The sequence below is a fragment of the Ambystoma mexicanum genome, chromosome 11 (genome assembly GCF_040938575.1).
Source record: "Ambystoma mexicanum isolate Mex_15411 chromosome 11, UKY_AmexF1_1, whole genome shotgun sequence".
NCBI lineage: Eukaryota > Metazoa > Chordata > Amphibia > Caudata > Ambystomatidae > Ambystoma > Ambystoma mexicanum.
The window spans coordinates 536,345,011-536,364,916 of NC_090934.1; the positions used below are offsets into that span (position 1 = coordinate 536,345,011).

At 44.2% G+C, this 19,906-nt stretch overlaps 1 protein-coding gene across 1 annotated transcript; it reads right to left on the bottom strand.

The window, feature by feature from the left end:
• Nucleotides 1-12,358: 12,358 nt before the first annotated feature.
• On the bottom strand, nucleotides 12,359-18,166 carry RAG1 (recombination activating 1). Its single transcript, XM_069623347.1, has one exon. The coding sequence runs from the start codon at nucleotides 18,154-18,156 to the stop codon at nucleotides 15,016-15,018; it is 3,141 nt and encodes a 1,046-aa protein (XP_069479448.1). The 5' UTR covers nucleotides 18,157-18,166; the 3' UTR covers nucleotides 12,359-15,015.
• Nucleotides 18,167-19,906: the final 1,740 nt, after the last annotated feature.

Below are 19,906 nucleotides of genomic sequence, written 5' to 3' on the forward strand. Positions count from 1 at the left end.
CCAAATTCATTGTATTCGATAGTTGTTTGATTGATATTATTATTCGGATTAAATGTGGGCATTTGGTAGGTGGGGAAGTATGTGGGGAGCCATTGATTAATGTGACTCGTGCAATTCGAGGCACTAACCTTAAAATACATGCCACCTGTACAAAATATCATCCTTTCACATGGTCTGCACAACCTATGCTGGGACAACTGCCAGCAGGCAATCTACTTTGTGCAGCGGCTGCACTTTTTAGTGGTTCAAGTTTTAAAAAATTAGAGTCTTTCTTTCAGTTTGTGGGAATCCATTTCATTGCGAAAACTCAGTTCTACAAATACCAAACCGATTATCTATTTCCAGCCATTAGCGAAGCTTGGAGAATGGAAAAAATGTCTATTGATAGTACATTCGCGGGCAAACGGTTCAGGCTAGCCGGTGATGGACAGTGCGACAGCCCAGGATTTTCAGCCAAGTACTGCACCTACCACTTTCAGGACATGGAAAGTAAGAAAATTGTGAGTTCGGTGGTCGTGCAGGTGTCACAAAGTACATCCTCAGTGGCCATGGAGAAAGTTGGCTTTGTAGCATCATTGCAAGAACTACAATCGCGGGGAATGGTGATCGACCTGATAGCCACGGACAGACACGTTTCAATTGCCAAGACAATGAGAGAACAGTACAAAAATATAAATCACCAATTTGACGTTTGGCATCTTGCAAAATCAATCAATAAAAAATTGTCGGCTGCAGGTAAAAAAAAAGAATTGCAAGGTATTTCACAGTGGTCCAAGTCAATCAGCAACCATCTTTGGTGGAGCTCAAAAACATGTGGAGGGTCGTTGGAAATTCTATTGGAAAAATGGCGGTCAGTAATGCCACACTGTACAAACGTTCACCGATGGAACACGAACCAACATTTCCACAATTGTGAACATGGCCATTTGTCCACAGAGGAGGCACGGAAGAAGAAGTGGTTGATTCCTTCATCACCCACTCACAAAGCCATTGAAAAGATTGTATTTGATAAAACTATAACAAAAGCTTTGAGGGGACTCACGGAATTCTGCCACACAGGAGATTTGGAGGTGTTCCACAATATGTGCCTCAAGTACAGGCCAAAACGATTGCATTTTGGCATGGAGGGCATGATAAATCGGACTCTTTTAGCGGTCTTGGCACATAACCATAATGTTGGCCGTCAACAAAGTAGGACGACCGGAACTTTAGGGACGCTTCGCTACAATAAGGCCTTCACTAAAAGAAGTAAACAATGGGTGATCAAACCAGTGTTTGAGGATATGCAATATGAGTTTATTGAGAAACTTATTGTTGACGTCCTAGATAGGCACATAAATGGAGTTGTGAACGAACCTGTGCAGGGGACAACTGCATTGCCACCCAACATTGCCTCTGTTCCATGTCCACCTAAAGCAGAGCTCATTGAGAAATACACATCACGGTTTAAATGATTGTAATTTGATTGTCTGTTCTCTCGAGTCTCCTCATGTCGCAGGCCCATTGAATATGTGTATCTATCCAACCTTGTTCATTTGCGCATTAAATTAAACCAAACAGTAATATAAATCATTTTTCAAAAAATATAGAATGTCTCCGTATTTATGGTTCTGTGGGGCTGCAAAGCACGCAGACAAAATGCAAAGATGGAGTGTAAATTTCAAGTCCTGTGAGAATGCCTTACACTGAATGTAGCTAACTAGGAATGTGTGCTCGTTCAAAGTGAAGGTCAGCTGCTTTGATTTTTTCTCGGGTGCCAGAATGGCCCACGACTCAGTATAAGGTTCTATTGTATTTTGACCTTGACAGGCCGGGACCACGTAAGAAACGATAATGAATATAATTTCAGAAACGAAAGCCATTTCATGTTCGTTCATTAGAAGAAATAACGTCGGCATAGAAGGAGTGGTATTTCGGGGCTGCCCTACGCACAGACACAATGGAAAATGCAAATATAATGTAAGTAACTCTTTAGATGAGTTTATACCGCAATTGAATTACTATACAGTAGCTTTAAAGACGGGTTAAGTTGTACTTGTTCGTTCTATGTGGCATATTGTTTTGTACCGCGCACTATCTTGGGGAGAACCGTCTACTTTTACGGAAGCACCTCAAAACCTTTGCTTCTGCTTTCTCTCTCCCTCTCCCCTGCTACAACTGGTCCACTGTCTGCGATCTCGGTCCTGGGCCCTTCCACTCTCCACCTGCACTCCCTGTCAACCCCTGCACTGAGGGACTGTCTCAGTATCCTACAGCCCCCCCTTGACGTTTAAAACCCAGTTGCACTGTCCTAGCTATGAAATAATTTCCCGACCGAATATATAAAATTAATAATTTTAATAAAGATCTGATGGTGAGACTAATTTCATTGTTTATGTTTTTCAAACAGGTACATCATGCATTACTGCATGTGTCACGAGTACCAGACACCGGCGGACGGCTTTTTTAATCGCCAGTTGCTTCTCCGCGTGAACAACGTTACCACCCTGACCATTTTATGGGACGATCGCCAAGTACAAGTATGCCCTTACGCGGTACTAATGGCTAGATGCAACATACAGACCGTTGTGGTGGCCTAGTGCCTCGTTGTTGGAACAGCCATGCGATTATCAGTGCGACCGAAGAGCTTATTTTATCGTAAACCAACACCCTGTTTACTGCACACGAACATCGCTTGCCTCAAGACGAACTATTTTGGATCGAGAGCAAATAAAAATGAAAATCGCTGAATATTCTCTAAACATTTGATGTCCAATAAATGTACTTTGCCAAATGTACAATCTTGCAGTTTGCTTTTAAACCACAGTTTCATATTCCGAATTGTGGCGCTGTATTGTGAGATGATCTAAGACCCTGTGTACAGCAAAGGAACATCGCGTGCCTCAAAACAAACTTTTTGGAACGTGAGCAAATAAAAAAGAAAATCGCTGAATATTCTCTAAACATTTGATGTCAAATAAATGTACTTTACCAAATTTACAATCTTGCGGTTTGATTTAAAAGTACAGTTTCATATTGCGAATTGTGGCGCGCTGTGTTGTGTGAGCTGATCTGTGTTGATTTCCGGGTTCTGTGTGGAGTCGCGTAGAAGACGCCTGGGCGCACAGTCACGTCACGGATAGAGGCGGGGAATATGAATGTTTTGATAAAGTCTGTTTCAGGGGCGGGGGATTTGATTTAGTGCCGCAAAAGCAGGTGAGCCAGGGCGATGCGGCAAGTGATAGGATTATCAGAAAATGGCGGCTGATTTCGAGTGCGTTAATGGACGAAAAGTCGGGTAAGGTCCATAGGAAAGTTTTCTACGATCTACCGAGTTATGCTTAAAAACACATGGCCGAACCGTAGGGACAATAAAAAAAAAGTCCCGGAACTCTCCTTTAACCTTTAGTAAAATGGGCACTGGGACGAGTAAGAGCATGAGCGGATCACTCGATCCTCATTTGCAATTTCCCCCAATTTTTTTTTTAATTTTTTTTTATAGACTGTAAATATGCATCACCACCTGCAATATCCTCATAAATGAAAATCGTGGTTATTTACAACATCTTCCTTGAAATCGGGGCCTTTACAATGTTCGTAACTGTAACTGGGTAAAGGGATCCAACTTAAGATGGCCGCCTTTGCGTGACGTGCGTCACAACGTGCGGGTCCTTTTTTCTAAAACGCGAGACTTTCCTCACTGCCCGGATGTTTGCTTTGAATGCGCGGCTCGAGATGCGGCTCGAGATGCACACGTGCATGGTAGACACAACCGTAAGTCCAATTTGAATATAACTATGCTTCTGCAGTAACATCAAAGGATTTAAACACGGCAATCCGATCGTATGTTCCCAAATACAAATACACATGAAGGCAGGCCACTTCTTTCTTGCTCACCTCGAATTGTAGATTGCTTGGATTGGATTAGATCTGACTGCCTCCACAGATCCTTGTCGCCAATGTAGCATAGATGAAGAGGCGTGATCGGATAAATATAACTGGGGGCTTTATTAGTATATATTAATTAAAGATAGGAATATTAAGAGGGGATACAAATAAGGAGTCTCTGAAGGGAGATCCTTCAGTCTCTCCAGCCGTCTTTGCAATCGCTCTCTCCCTTCCACATTCTCCTTCTGGAATCTCTGTATCTCCGTAGATTCCACATCCCTGCAGCAAGTGTCATCACAGCAAATGTCACCATGCTACAGATAACGTACATCATCTAGTGAATTACCCCTTTGCTCGCTCATTGTTTATGCCTCAACCGTGTGGGTTCTCTCTTAAAATTAAAGTGAATTCATTATGTAATATTATTGGGATTTAGGCAGTGCTTTGCTGCTATTTGCATGTTCTTATAGCACTATGAAAGTTGAAAAAGAAGCGGCTGCTATGCTTGGTTACAAAGGATAGAGGGAAAATGCAAGATAAATTTGCTCTTGCCTTGGAGAGTGCAGGTTGGTTGTACCTGGGATTTTTGTGAAGGTTTGTCAAAAGGACTTGCAATATCTCTGCTCAGAGGGGAGGCGTGTGTTCCTACAGTGTGAGGGTGTGTTCATTGGGATTGTGCAAATTAGGTTGGTGGGAGAGTTGCAGTGTTGGCATTTTCGTGTGTGTTGGGAGGGGTGTTCAAGGGGTGTTCAATTGCTGTGTGTGGGTGGCTTCGTCGGTATGCGTATTATAGGGTAGAAAGTAGAATATGATGGTGTTAGTGAGGGGACAGGCAGTGGGGGCCCCAGTGGGCATTTGAAGCATCCTATTCAGTGAAGGCAAGCGGACGTCAGAGTATAGGTGCACTTCTGACCAGAGTCACTGTAGGGAGAACCGCAGAGGTCCATGTGGTGGGCGCAGATACCACGGTGGGTAGCGCCTAATGCACAATCACAACACAACAAAGCAATGGTGGAAGAGATCTGGGAACAGACAACAGTGGGGACACCCAGGAGCAACTAGCAAAAATGCAAAATAGCAGTGGGGCACTAAAGCGATGTACTACAATGCTTCGTAGCAAAAGGGGTCGCCTGGGCCATGAGTCTTGGCAACATAGTTACTGTTACTCACACCTCACTTGGCCTGGTGACTATAGCAATGGCGTCACCATGGGTTGCACACCTTCTGAGTAGAGTGGCGCGGATGGCAGGCACATTTGTCTAGGTCATGTGGGATACTTGCCACCTGCCAAACATTGTTATCTCTTCTCTTCCACCATCCAGAGAATGTGGCTGCCCCCTGCTGCTCCCACTTCTGCTTGCTGGAGACTGGGGAAAGTTCCCCAATGGATTAGGCCCACTAGCAGCACTGTTTGCTGCTCACACCGTAAGACAGGAGGGCATGAGCCATACCATTGTTACTTATGTCTTCAGTCCCAAAAGGATCACATTGTTTGCTGGATCATCCAAGGTACAAACTAGTGAATAGAAGCTGAACACAGATCTGTGGAGCAGGTGCATCAACCGACGGAGGAACCGTACACATTGCCATTCAAAATAGAGGTTCTGCTGGTTTACCTACAGGAGTATAAGTGGAGAAAATAAGGTTGGTACATGAAATACATTATTTTGGGTGATAGGAGTCAAATCAAAAAATGATCTTTGCAAAACGTTAATCATTACATTAGCACTGCTTTGGCAGTCTTTCGTGACATAATTCTTCGGCACGTCTGTGCCATTGCAGACAGGGAATAGCCATAGGCACATGAGCCTTGGTCCTGCCACCAATAGGTGAAACTCAGTCTGCACTGCTTGGCCAAGTCCCTTCTGCACATGAATGCAAGACGCTGGAGCCATTATCAGGCATTGTGCACTAGTAGCTTGGCATGGCGGCTCACAGTAGTGGCAGGACCACGAATGATTTGCATTCAGTGGCACGGAAGACTGCCCATAGCAGGCTAGTGGTTAAGATTGATTGAAAGCCTTGCATCTATCTCGTTTTCCTTCTATTTTGTCTCACTAACTGGCAATGTATATGCTCAGATATGGGTGCCCTGCTTCCAATGCCTAGGCAATCAAGCTGCACCTCACTAATTGGGTCATACATGAACATGTCAAGGCTAGGATGGCGAGTATGGACGACTTTCAGCTCTCCTGTCATGCATACCTACTTGTGGGTTTCTGGCCTAAATAGAATGTATCGTTTCTTTGTAGAGCCCTGTCTGTCCGAGGTTGACATGGTTGTACTGTTTGAGCAACTATTAACAAAGTTTATATGCGAATAGAATCAATTATGTTTATTGTGGGATGTGCATGGGGGAAGTTTGGAAGCCTTTATTATGTAACTATTGGGGGGTTTAGGCTCCGCCTACACACACTCTCAATGGAAATCAGGGGTCCACGATTGCAACCCTGACCCACCCAGATGACTAAATCCTGGAATTGGATCTGAAATTGGACATTTGATTACGCCTCAGACTTTTGAGGAATGTTTGCAACACTTAGGGGTTTGATCCACGCATGTTATATTTGCTGTTTTAAGTATTTTGTGGTGCAAAGAAAGGAAGCTTTAGCAGGGGATGACCACGTAGCTTGGAGGCGGCATTTGATGGCTAACTTAACACATATTTGTAACAATATGAGCTCGGAAAGTATGTGGTCAAGTGCGTGAATTGCAAAAAGGGCTCAAATCTCAGCTTTGCCACTTAACCATGTAACACAAGCGTAAATCGTTTCAAATCACTGTGCCTTACCATTAAACGCACTGCCAATAATCTGAGCACCGAATACTGAAGCGAGGGAGAAACTGATGAGAACTGAACGTGGTATCGAGAGGCTCTGACCTGGGGGCAAAGGGCCCAATCACATTATGTGCAGGGGAAAGGATAAGTGTGGAGTGAGTAGATGCTGCATTTCATGAGTTAGTGCAATACTACTCACAGTGTACTGATAAGTGAAACTTTAAAAATGTTCAGACACAATCTCGTAGGGAACAACAGTGATCTCACAGTTGCTGTGATTGGTGTCCTGGGCCCGTATGCATCTTCTGGGCCCTTGACTTCCCACACACAATCGCCCAGCTTCTGTCTACCCTCAGCATTTGCATACCATCTGGCCTGGAGGCTCGCACTTACACCCAAGCGGCTCTGGCCGTGTAGCACTCGCCGTACCATGCACTTCATCTGTTGCTCACCCACAAACACGGACACTCTATCACCTACCCCCTCTTACCTCTTCCTTGCTGCACTTGCACGTTCTGAACACTCACAAGGCACAGTAGGTGCATCTTTTTCTCCTGCCCCCCCACCCCCCCCCCCACCCCCCACCCGCTGTTATTAATATGTTTGTGTATGTTTTAATCCTGGCTTTTAGGTTCACATTATATTGCTTTTTGGGAAATGTTGTCATTCATTCATAAGATGAACGGGGGTGCAAAGTAGCATGCAATACAATCACTGTGACTTATAGAGCATCATTTGAGAGGTCCCTTTCACCATATTTTTAAGAAGCGGAAGTGTGCATGAAGTAGGGATGTTCGGTGAAACAAGTGGATAGTGGTATTCTACATTGCTGGCTTTAGGGGAATCGTTAATGTTCAGCAGTTACTGTGCTTGTGTTTTACTGTTGTGCGACAGAATACAAAACATGTATATGCTCCATTTCCGGCTGGACTGAATAGCTTTCATCTTTATGCAGTGGATAAAAGGAATGCAATCCAGTTGGATAACATTCGTATGCATTATTTAAAATTTTGTAAGGCTACCAGGTAGGTCCATGCCATTGGGAACAACATACTCTCGTCCTGGGTTTGGCTTTTACTTCAGTTGTACTTAAGCCTATTTTATTCGACCGAAAAGGCTCAAGTTACAAGTCGCAGAATGAAAGAGAAATAAAAGCCCACTCCTAGGTCATGGTGTCCCAGATCGAGTCATCTGGTAATCCTACGGATGTGAAGCTAATAGTACCCACAGTTATGTATTAATGTATGCCATTAACTGACACATCTCCCCACTAACTGTGATTGTATGAGTGATCTGCAATGCAATGGGTGCATCTGATCTCAAACCCAAACACCCCAGTTAGAAATCTAAACCTCCAAGAGAACCAACTGAACTACAAAGTAACATTATTTTCTTATACATTGATTCATTCGTGTCCATAATGCATGTTTGTTATATCTACAGAAATTGTTTGCATTTTGGGTCACTTTGAATCTTTAAAGGTACATGCCCTTGGAATGACTACAAGCAGGTGTCTATCACTCAATTTCTTTTGTTATGTGTAATGAAAGGACAGTACTAAAAATCAGAAGACTTTGTGTTCTAGTACAATGAAAGTGGCCATTTTATCTAATTGTGTCTGAACTACTGTTGGGAAGCAGAGACAATCTTCCTGCACACCCAATCGGTTTAGAATAAGGCAACGACTGCAAGATATAATATAAAGGACCAGAGGGGTGCCTTTAAAGGCCTCTACACAATCACATCATTGCATGCTTCGTAGATGTAGTGCACATGCAGGAACAAACGCCATCTTATATATTAGCAGTCATATTGGAACATAAGTCTTAAACACAGTGCATCAGCCAGCATTCCAGGCCTGTGATGCAAACATGAGGAAAGGAATAGGTTGTATCCCGAGCACTGATGAGAAAGTTCAGAGCCACAGAGATCCATAAACCCTCCATTGTCGTAAAATCTTGCCAACCTTCATGCTCTGGGAAGAATGTGCCCTGCCAGGCCACGGGAGGACGGATGGGCATCTTTGTATGATGCAATCCCACGAGAAGGAGGGCACAGTCCTAATACTAAGTTATAGCACCGAAATGCCTTAGCCTTAGGACCCCTGAATTCCAAGGTACCAACCTGTCAGACCACCGATCGATCACAAAACATCAGAAAGCAGGACTTCCCTTCCTTCACTTTGGGGTCTCGTGATTTGTGCTGCGAGGTGTGCAAAGGGATTATATTATAACCCAGAACAAGGATGTGTGACCTTGGAGAGGTGGCGGCCTGTCTGGGAGCGAGTGAAGTGTGTGAGTGTGTGACCTCGGCTTTTCCCTTAGACCCTGTCTGGTTGTACCGCGTGCGCTGCTACAAAGATAGAGATGTATTGTTTTTCTTTGTACATACTTGCCAATTAGCCGCCTCATGGCCGATGACGTATGCAGCATCACCCGCGTAGAAGAAGATGGACGGACGGGGCTAGGACCAATTGCCTGGCATCCCCTATGGAGCAGGTGACCTATGTATAGGGTCTCACCAACCAGCTGCATGGGTTTCTACTGTATGTAATGATGTCACTGATGACGCTGTGTACCTTCTTAATGCGCTGGTCTTGCACATTTTGTCAGAATGTTCCGCAGCAGCAGAGTTCTGTGTTGCCGCTTTCCATTTTTGTGTGGAAATAAACTTTTTATCCTTGCAAGAGGTGTATTGGGCCTTTTTCCCTAATCAGTTCTATTTTTTCTGGTGTCAGCGTTGGGGGCTTTCCTACACTACTTCACAGTATAAAACAACCTATATTATTGCAGACCTTGCCCTGGTCTGCAGGATCATGGCTCATTAAAACTAATGTATCTCCTTTCGTTGTGAGGGCTCCTGGCCACTTGTATGATGAGTAGGCCTGTTGTGGCAAGTAATCCTTGTTAGAGCACTAAACAATGTAGGGAAGAAATTACTGGGGTACGTCATTATTGTACTGATAGCATTATTGACTGTGGAGGAAATCAATACACCTCGTTTTTGTCCCTTGCCTCCTTATACACCCTGCCTCGGACTCTGGGCCCATAAATAAGAGGAGGGCCTATAACTAGCATTACTGACCAGCTCCAATGCTTCAGTCGATCAAACATAAGTATCACCAATAATTTGGAGCCAGCACACTGGTAGCTAGCTGGAATTGCCTTCCCTTAAGAAGTTGACATGTTAATCCATAACACAACGCTCTTATGTGACTGAAATAGCGGTCCGACGCGATACATATGAAATTAAACTGCAGAGGCATAAATGCTTTTAACTCTTTATTACAGAAAATAATTCATATCTACTCAAACAAGGCTGAACAAAACGTGATGTGCTTCTCTAAATGTTTTTTTTCACATCTCATACTTTGCAATAAGTGCATCCTGCCTGAGAGTGGATGCAAGAAGTCTTGCAAACAGTAAGGCTGGGTCACATATCTAATAACTTCAAAGTGCTCATGGGATCATTTCATAACAAAATCACAATGAAAAGGCAAACGATTTCCCGTGTACGAGAATTCGAGGTATGTCTGCAGCCTGTAAAATATGACACGGATACGGAAACCTGAGTGCGACAATCAACATAAGGCATTTATTTATCGAAGTGCCCATTGAATCAAACATGACAATCGCAAATATATAATACATACACAATTAGAAAAAGATTTGATCAAACAAATGTGCTGTATGTTCTATATATTTTACACGTCTGTATGTTTCAACATCACCTTGTCTGTAAAAAAAATGAAATCCAAGTGATACGTCTGCAAATATCATACATGGTGCATTGAGTGTATTGAGAATAACTGATCATTACAAGACCGGGCATGGGAGGGAGTGTTAGCAATAAAAAGATGTTCATGTGACCTCTGTGTGATACTGCACGGTGCCAATTGCAGTGCTCCTCCTGTTTCACCTGCAAAAGATCACGATAAATGGCACAGATAAAGCATGCATCAGCATAGAGTTGCAGAATGATTATATAGAGACTGCGCACAATACTAACATCACAAATATGAAATATTTAAGATGTGTTTTTGTCGAGCAACAATATATTTCTTAGAGCCCTGAAGAAGAGAAGTAATTCTCGAAACACATGTCAGCTCACTCTGTCTCAGGCTCATTATATTTCAGCTTGCAATATCAAACATTAAAAATCATTCCTATTTTTTGACATTGCTTCGTTTGTACTATTTATCTGTCCACACCGGTATTAATGCATGAGATTGAGCGCATTTACCCCACAGAGACTACATGCAGCAGCTGATATCGACATGTTTGGGCGTTAACTGCTACCTGACAAAGACTGCTGCGCAAAGTTGATGCTAAAGTGGTGGAAGCTTTCGCGGGAGAACTGTCAATGAAACCAAAAGGGAAATGAAGCATGAGATACTTTCTCAGAGGTAACGTGTAAAGTGCTGAACTGAACGTTTGGATATCTAACACCGTTTTGGGATAACTGCTAAAAGTGCCCTGCACTCAGCGGTGGACTGGCCTATAGGGAACTCTGGAGATTTCCCGGTGGACCTATGCACACTGGGCCTCTTTTGTGTGGTATTTCCAAATTTTCTCATAGGAAAAGCATTGGGCTTGCTGAAAATGTGTCATATGGGGCCACTTTTAACATTATTTCCAGGGCCTCTTTTGGTCCCCAGTAATTTTTTCCAGGGCCTCTTTTAGTTCACAGTCCACCCCTGCCTGCACTTGCTGAATCTGAATGACACAAGGCCTAGTAAAATCGTTGCTTTGTCCTGCCTCTGGTTCCCCCTCCTTGTCTTGTCGCGCTTCGAAACACTTGTGTACAGGCGCGTTATTAATGCCATATCATATAATATCCTCTACCTAAACTCCACAAATTGATGTACATAAAGCAAGAGGCATGTATTGTCATATTCTTACTGTAACCTTTTTCCGGATAACTGTTCGGTTACCCATACAAATGTTTTCTTTTGCACTCAGATGGCAGCATCAGGTTGGAGTAATATATTTTTCACCAAAAACAAATGTAAGAAAGAACCCTTAAATATTAAACTCCACATAGAATAAACAGTGCTCCTGGTGTAAAGAAACGAATAAAAACACACAAGAAATGTTCACATCGACTAATGAAAAGTCTAACTGAATGAGTACTATAAACTGAATAGAACCTCAATGAACCAATAAAATGGCCACCTTACCATGTGAGAAAAAGGTTGCTTATTGATGCACACCTCAAATTAAATGGCAATGAAACATACATTTAAGAGATGCTGTAGATTAATTTTAGGTGCGGGGGAGGAACTGAGGCCATGGCACAAGACCCCTACAAACAAGAGACAATTGGAATGAGGATTCAACAAAGGAACCCTCCCGTCCCCTGCACACTTTAGGATGTTTGGACTAAGTCCACTACTGTTTTCTCATATTAATACAAAAAACATATAAACCAAAGGGTTCAGTTGTGTGTTTTTATAGCAAAGCAGTGCAATAGTAGGTCACAAATTTATTGTGACCTACTATTGCACTGCTTTGCTTCTTGAATTTGTAAATGTTTCTCCTTTTGAAATATTGTGTATTTCACACTTTAGATATAAACTTTTGCTATAAAGGCACACAACTGAACCCTTTGGTTTATATGTTTTTTGTATTAATATGAGAAAACAGTAGTGGACTTAGTCCAAACATCCTAAAGTGTGCAGGGGACGGGAGGGTTCCCTTGTTGAATCCTCATTCCAATTGTCACCTTACCATGTGACACAGAGCCAATTAAATCACCTCGAACCTGGCGGCCCTCTTTGTTGCCCTAGACCCCATGTGCTAAATCTCTTTCAAATGGCTGCAATACTGAGTGAGTGCTATAGAAAATCCCTTAGTACAATTTATGAAAATGCATCTCGGTGTTTACCACAAGATTCACTAAAATAGTCAACCTACAATGTCCCTCTCATTCACAAAAAATACCCACTCAGTGTATGGACCAGCCAATGAAATGCTTATATCAACACCACCCCAATCAACCAGTAAATTGTTGAGCTTGCCATATGACTACCAACCAATACAATTCCGGGCTGAGCCAATACAGACCCCTCTCTACTAATCACTGCAAATATTGTTATGTGAATATAGCAAAAAAGGAACAGCTTTAACAACATTGACTCATGATTCCAAACCTAACTACGCAAAGGCTTACACTCGCCCAACCAGCTAATATAAAACCTTGCTTACTGCCCACAAGAAGTCTATAAAGAGCCGGCGAGGACAAGAAATCCAGCATTGCAGATGGAAAGGTCTTACGTGAAGTTTCAGCCTGTGGCCTTTCTCCAGATATATGTAGGGTTGTGCAGTAAAATCACCCTTTCAGTTGTGTCTAAACACAATTTCATCACAACTACAATGCTGAACTTTTGAAACTAGCTACAAATGTAACTTCTAACAATGGTACCTACAATGTTTCAGCTGAAAGTGGAGGTGATAAGAATATTATGGGTAAGAAGGTGCCAAGAGCGGGAAAACAAAGTATCATGTTAGTGTTATTAACAGATGTGCCATTGCCAGCAGCTAATATGGTTGCACATTGGAGCACACAGGATGTGAAAGTATAGGCATGGAGAAGTGTGAGTGGGTGAGGATGACGTTATGTTATGTATGGTATATTGATATGTACCACACTGTGCTACCACCCAAAGGCAGTCTCCAGGCGCTCAAGTTGGGCAGTGGCTCGGGTAAGAGGAGATTGAGATGGTGATAAGCGGGTAGAGAAAATTATGTGTGGGAGTTCCTCCCTAATGTATTGTTATCTGCCAGAAAATCCTGAAACAAACGATCATGGACACGGTTTGTACATTTAGAGGTTTTTGGCAAGCAATGAAATGGATCTTTGAATATGTTTTAGATTAAATAGGTACATATAAGTGTATACTTTGTTATGTACTGGAGATGAAATTACAGAAACAAAATCACATGAAAGCAGTACATGTGTGCACCCACACATGTGCAAGCTTATATGAAACCCACCACAGGTCTCCTTTATCACTGACGATGATGTTCATATAGCCATCGCTGTCTATCAATCATACAAGGACCTCTCCATTAACTGCAGTAGAGACTTTAAAAACAATTCTACCTTAGACGCTATACAAGACTGGGTGGTCCTTCCTGGGGGTTGTGGGGAAGCTCTGAAACGTTGAATAAACTCTCAGACACATGATCAACTGCTCCAAGCGCAATTCGAAGTAAAGTAGTATTACAAGTTGTGCTTCGATGTAGGCTGTATTCTGGAATATACAGCTGGTACTTGATGTAGGCTGTATTCTAGAATATACAGCTGGTACTTTTGGTTTGTGAAAGAACATTGATGTGTGTATTTGGTGGGGGGGTTACTTGTTTACACTTGCATATCAGACTTATCATATCATGAGCGAGTAATATGGACAATATACATTACAAAAATACACAAAGATTTAAGTTCAGTTTCTTGGGAACAACAGTCAGTTGTGTGACCTGTCAAGTCTATTATTTTCCCATCAACTCTTTCAAGTCCCATTTGGGAAAACCTCCAGTTCTGCTGAGGAAGACAATGTTTATGATCTATTTGTCCAGACCATTGCGACCATAGTAAAAAAGTAACAGAAAGTGAACCCCAGCAATCCTTGCAACAGTTCTGTCTGATATAAGCAACCATGTCAACAGTCTGTGGCGAATCAGGCCGCATCTTTGTGTTCTTAGCACGTTCTCTGACATTATGTCACAGATCTTAGTGTGAGACTCTACGCTCTGTTCCTCAAAATGTTGGATTCTCTGTTCCAGAATTGTGACAATGTGTCATTTTGTGTCTACGTTTCCATAATACGTTTGGCGTATTATGAAAACAGCTTGTTGCCAGAGGAGAGAATTCATCAAAGAAGTTGTGTTCTACTTTGCATCACCGTGAACGTGTTGAACGCCTTAAATGATCTTAGCTGTGAACTGTACTGCGATTTGCAGTCTGACATTAACCCCTTAAGTGCCAAGGACGAGTAAGCTCGTCTTTTTTGCATAGACTTGCATAATAGTCTGGCATAAAAAGACATTTCTACACCAGACTAGTGGGTGCATGATTTGCACCAGATGAGTGGCGAATGAACAAACCTTGACACTCATATCCATTGAAAACTAACCCCTCACCATTTTCCTGTCTTTAATGGGGGTGGGCCATGGTTGCACCACACCAACCAGTTTCATTGCTTGATTCTTGGAGTACCCTTGCATAATCACCTGTGTACCCGACTCCTCGATCCTACACCGTGCAGACCTCTGCTGCATTTGGGGAACTTTGCTGAAAAGAGGCTTTACAGCTCCTTGTGTGGAGACACTTCTAGCAAGAAAACCAACTTAAAATGGCTGCCCTAATCAGAACTGAATAGAATCTAAGGGTTCCTCTGAATAATCCATCCCCAGGGAATCATCCAAGATGGCTTCTGTATCTATTGTGAATCTTTGACTCTTCAGGGCCAGGTGGGCATTCATGAACTTCTGGAGATGTTTAGACGTGTAGAGCCAATGGTGTTTCAAAACATCCTCCATTTCATAAAATTTGGACTGCCTGGCATTCATTTTTCTGAACCGTCTGAACAGCTTGTTGCCAGATTCATTCCCTTCGCTTGCCCAGGCACCAATGGAGCCATCGCGTTCGATGATCTCGGGGACATGCGCTAGAGTCTTGTGGAAGTAGTTGGTGATTTTGCCTTCGTACCTGTACTTAAACTTGGTAGAGAGGAGCTCAGCAAATCGCTGGGAGTTGAAGCTGTATTGGCACAGTAGCTCTGGGCACTCCTTGGCTGGACATGAGGACCGCCACACTGGTTTCATCTTCAGGTAGAGGTCCATGAGTTCACGCAGAGCTGTCCTCCTTTCCTCCGAGTGAACCAGCTCACACACTGCCTCAACAGTCTCCTGTGCCATGAGCTTGCGTGCAAAGTTCCCGTTCATCCTCATTATGGGCTTTAGGTTCATCTTCTTCCTGAGGTGCTTGTCCAGGGTTGACTGCCACCTCTTCCTCTCCTCCTTGGATGCGTCAGGATTCTTGAAGACTTCTCCTATCTCAAGTTGGAATATTTTGTAGAACTCGGTCGCATTCCCAATGTCACAATGCAAAGCGTCGATGGAAGGGACGGTCTCAATGAAAGGCTTGGCTGAAACCCCCTTCACCCTGTCCCGTAGCTCGTCAGCGGTTTCATGGTGCCTGTTGGACCTCCACATCTCATACCGCTCCAGGTTCTCTTTATGGCTCCGGGTGATGGAGTGGAGGACAATATTCTGGGAGGCTTCCAGGCGTGTAGAGTCACACATGGTGCAGATATAGACTGAGCCAGAGGCCTCAAGTCCCTCCACTTCCCTCACAAGCTTCTCATCATATCCTGTTCCCCTGAACACAAACTTGAATGTTCGGAGTATGCCTCCTACTTCAAGCATCAGTTCACTGCCTTTCATGGCCTCCCTTTCTGCAATCAATGGGCTCAAGATGGCTGTCAGGGTCTCGTGATCGGATTCATCAGCAAGCATGAGGCACAGAGGTTTGCAGCACAATTCTGAATTAGGCTTGGTTTCTTCAAAAATCCTCACTTTGTCTTTGTTTTGATGGACAGCAATGGTCATCACTGTGAAAGAGAATCGGACTGCTTTTTCAGGGACCGCTGGTCCGCACCCATGCTTCTCACTGACATCTCCCATTCCATCGCAGGATTCTTTGATGACCACGGTGAATGGACCACTGAAGTAGTCATCTAGATCTTGAGCTTTCAGGCCTTCCAGGATATCCTCCTCCATGTCTTTTAAGGTGGCGACCAATGCAACATCATACCTGAAACGTTTTGAGATCGTGTCCACAGGGTAATCATCCACAGACTGCACCAAACCAGAGAGTCCATTTATGATCCCCACGTCTGTTTTGGCTGATACATGTTTCAGGGGAGGCTTCCACTCAAACGGGTGATATCCGGGCAAGAGGGCCTTCTCTGCATTTCGGAGGGCATGTAAGGGCTGGAAGATCTGCCGTCCAGTGGTGGCTTTCACAGTGCGATACATCTTGTGGTACTGGCTGCAGCTTAGGAAAGTGTTCACTCGGATGGCCAAGCACACAGCTGGGTGAAGGCCTACTCCGCGGCCTTGCATCAGGGCTTCCAACTCATCAGCCTGGCGATGTTCATTCCTAGCCCTCAGGGCGAGAAGAAAAAGTGTAAGGCACACTGACTTCACATCTCCGCCCTCCTCCTTGTCAGCAAAGTCTTTGACCTGCATTTTTAGCAACCTGAGGCGATGCTTCTGGGCCCTCCTGGTCAAGGACAGCAGGTGTTGCCTGGGACGCCCCCCTTTGTTGATATGGGCATATGCCTCTTTTCCTTTGATCTCCTTATGGCTGCAGATGTGCTGAGTGTATTTGCTCAGACAGACCTCCTCTGCGCAGTTATCCACTGTGCACCGCAGGACCAATGAATTCAGTATGTTCTGGAAAGATTTCACAGGTGTGGCGAGTTCTGTAGAGTAGCATGGGTATTTGCAGGTGGGGCAGAAGCTGCCCATAAGCTTGAGGCACTTGAGGAGGCAAATTCTGCAGAACAGGTGTTTGCAGGTCGTCTGCACAGGGTCGGCCAAGATGTGCTCACAGACAGCGCAGGAGATGGACTTAATGAAACCTGCCGGGAAGTCAATAACAAGGAGATCTGTACTTAAATGTATCTTCTGGCAGTTGGCAATCTTCTGAATCAGGACTTTGTTGTTTTGGATCAATTTCCTCTTCTTCGCTTTAACTTTCCTAGCCCGCTCGACACTCATCCTCAGCCTTTTAGCCAACTGAAAACTTGACTGTGGCACCATCTTCCTTTTAACCCCACGCTTGACCGAGTGACAGATGCCACAGTCTGCCGAATGGGACTTCCACTCCACAGTGCCTTTCCTGGGGAAATAGACCTCACAGGGTGTGTTGCTGAACCTCTGCTTGATGATGCTCCAGCAGTTGTGGCAGAAGGATGTGGGGTGGACGGTGTCCACATCACTTCTCACGTCGACCTTGAAGACCTTGGCAATAAGCTCTGGCCAAGATGTGGCCTTCTTCTCTTTTCTTCGTAGAACCTCCTGTGTTTCTTGGTCCACTGGCCCGTGCACCGGGTGTCTCTGATTATTTGGGCTACTTTTGAAAGATGTTCCACAGATTCGGCACAACTTTTGAAGGTTTTGTGAGTGAGCTTCACTCTCCCTCATTTCCCTCTCCAACTGGTTGTTGTCAGTTTTGATAGATCTCTGGGGAGGAATTTTGACATTCTTAGCCGGCGGTGGACGTTCTTCCATCTCTGTTGCTGGCAAGTCAACTTCAGGAGCTTGATAGAGAGAGTCTGTCTTCTCTTTCTGATTCTGATCCTCAGCAGGAAGGTCTGCTGATGGTTTATTCTCAAATGAGCGGACACGGAAGAGCTTGAACTTCCATTCGGAAAACTTTGTGTAGGGATGTAGGATCTCAGAAGGCATGGAGTGGCGAGGAACGCTTGACATCTCCATCTTTTCTGGAACAGTGTTTCCTGTAAGAAAGAACCATACTGTGTTAATCAAAATATGTAGGCAAATGTACAGATACATGCATATTTTCAATAACTTTTTGTATGTAGCACTAGTACAGTGACATGATTTCCTAAATAACAGTTGATATGTATAGCCTGCTTAATTGTATTCATTTTAAGAGCCTTGGAACCATGAAACACATTATTTGAATTCATGCACACAGATTGATTTCTGCAGCTGATCCATTAACCTAGCAAGCTCCTTATCAACCATATAACAAAGCAGAAGTTCACATAATATAATGTTTCCCTGCTAGTATATCTGGCTGGTCCACTGTGGATTTCATTCCTGGGGTGCAGATGAGGTGCGGCCATTCCGGTTGCCTCCTGGTTCTCTGGTGAATTGTCCTTTTATGCCATATGCAAGGCTGCTGACTTAGGATCACATGTAATATGTTGTTAAACCGCAATAAGACCGTATTGACGAAACCTTTCACTGGTGCAGTGCTATTTTTGCACACCATTTGTCGAAGGACAACCCTGCATTGAAACAATACGTATGTACAGTGCTTTAAATGGACGAGGGCCCACAATCGCAAGGCGTTGAGAGGTCGAGGCTCGATGGATGGGGCACCTAGAGCGGAACTCTGACAGGGCTCCCCCACATCACCTCCTGCTGGCCCTCTCTGTGCAGTTCTCTGCTCAGGTGGAGAGATGGGCACGTTGCTAGGACACCCTTTGGTGCACCTGCCTCTGCTTTTGTTTCTTAATCTGACACTCCGCCGCAGGCAGCCCTTTCACCAGTGGCTATCTCTGTAGGGTGAGGCGGGCTGAGAGAGTGGTTTTTGCAGCCTTCAGGGTGAAGGGCCTGCCTCCACCTGTTGGAGCCTGGGCGTGAGAAACAAAAGGGGGAGGACAATGCAGCAAAAGGTATAGCAATGCGCCAGTCTCTCCACCTGCGCAGACAACTGCACAAACAGACTTGGCTGGAGGTTAGAGCTATTGAACGGGGGAAAGCACAGGGGCAACGCGCTAATCTTAGAAGCAAAACCACGCAGAGCAACAGAGGTTCGGAGCCCGGATCCCCGCTTAGAAACTGAACTCGGGTACGGTATTAGGTGCGTTATAAAAATGTAAAAAATTAAATACAAATAAAATAGTTAGAGGGAGTCTAGCAGAGCTGCTCCTCTTTTCACACACTGCCGAAAATGAATGAGCTCTCAATGACCCCCTCCCCCCCACCGCTTCATCCCAGCCTGTTAGAGCCTTCTCATCCTACTTATCACACTCATTATTTGCACTACTGGGGTGGTTTCATCTGTGCAAAGTGTATGCTATATAGGCCCAGGTATATTTTCTGGTGACTGAAGCAGTGGTCTAGGTGGGCAGGAGCGGTGCTCCTCCACTTGTTTTTATTAACTTTTACTGTTCCTATACTTTTATTTTAAAAAGAAACCGTTCCGGAATGGTTTCGTTTTAAAATAAAAGTATTGGAAGAAGTTGAAACGTGCACGTTCGCAGCTGGGGCATGTGTTTGGGAGGGGGCGTGGTGGTGGGGTTTGTGGGGAGTGGTGCAGGCCAGGAGGGAACATAGTTCCACTGCTTCTTTTCGTGCACTTAGACCACGGTACCCAACTCATATATACCTTGGCACTCAGTTCTGGAGAATTCATTGGTAGTCAGTGCTGGAAATTGACAAAATGTTACTGGGGGAACTCCCTCCCCCTTCCACGTGGTGGATTGTCAGTGGT

Bases quoted from the DNA above. Each gene is read 5' to 3' on its own strand.
- RAG1 (XM_069623347.1), bottom strand. From the start codon at position 18,156: ATGGAGATGTCAAGCGTTCCTCGCCACTCCATGCCTTCTGAGATCCTA.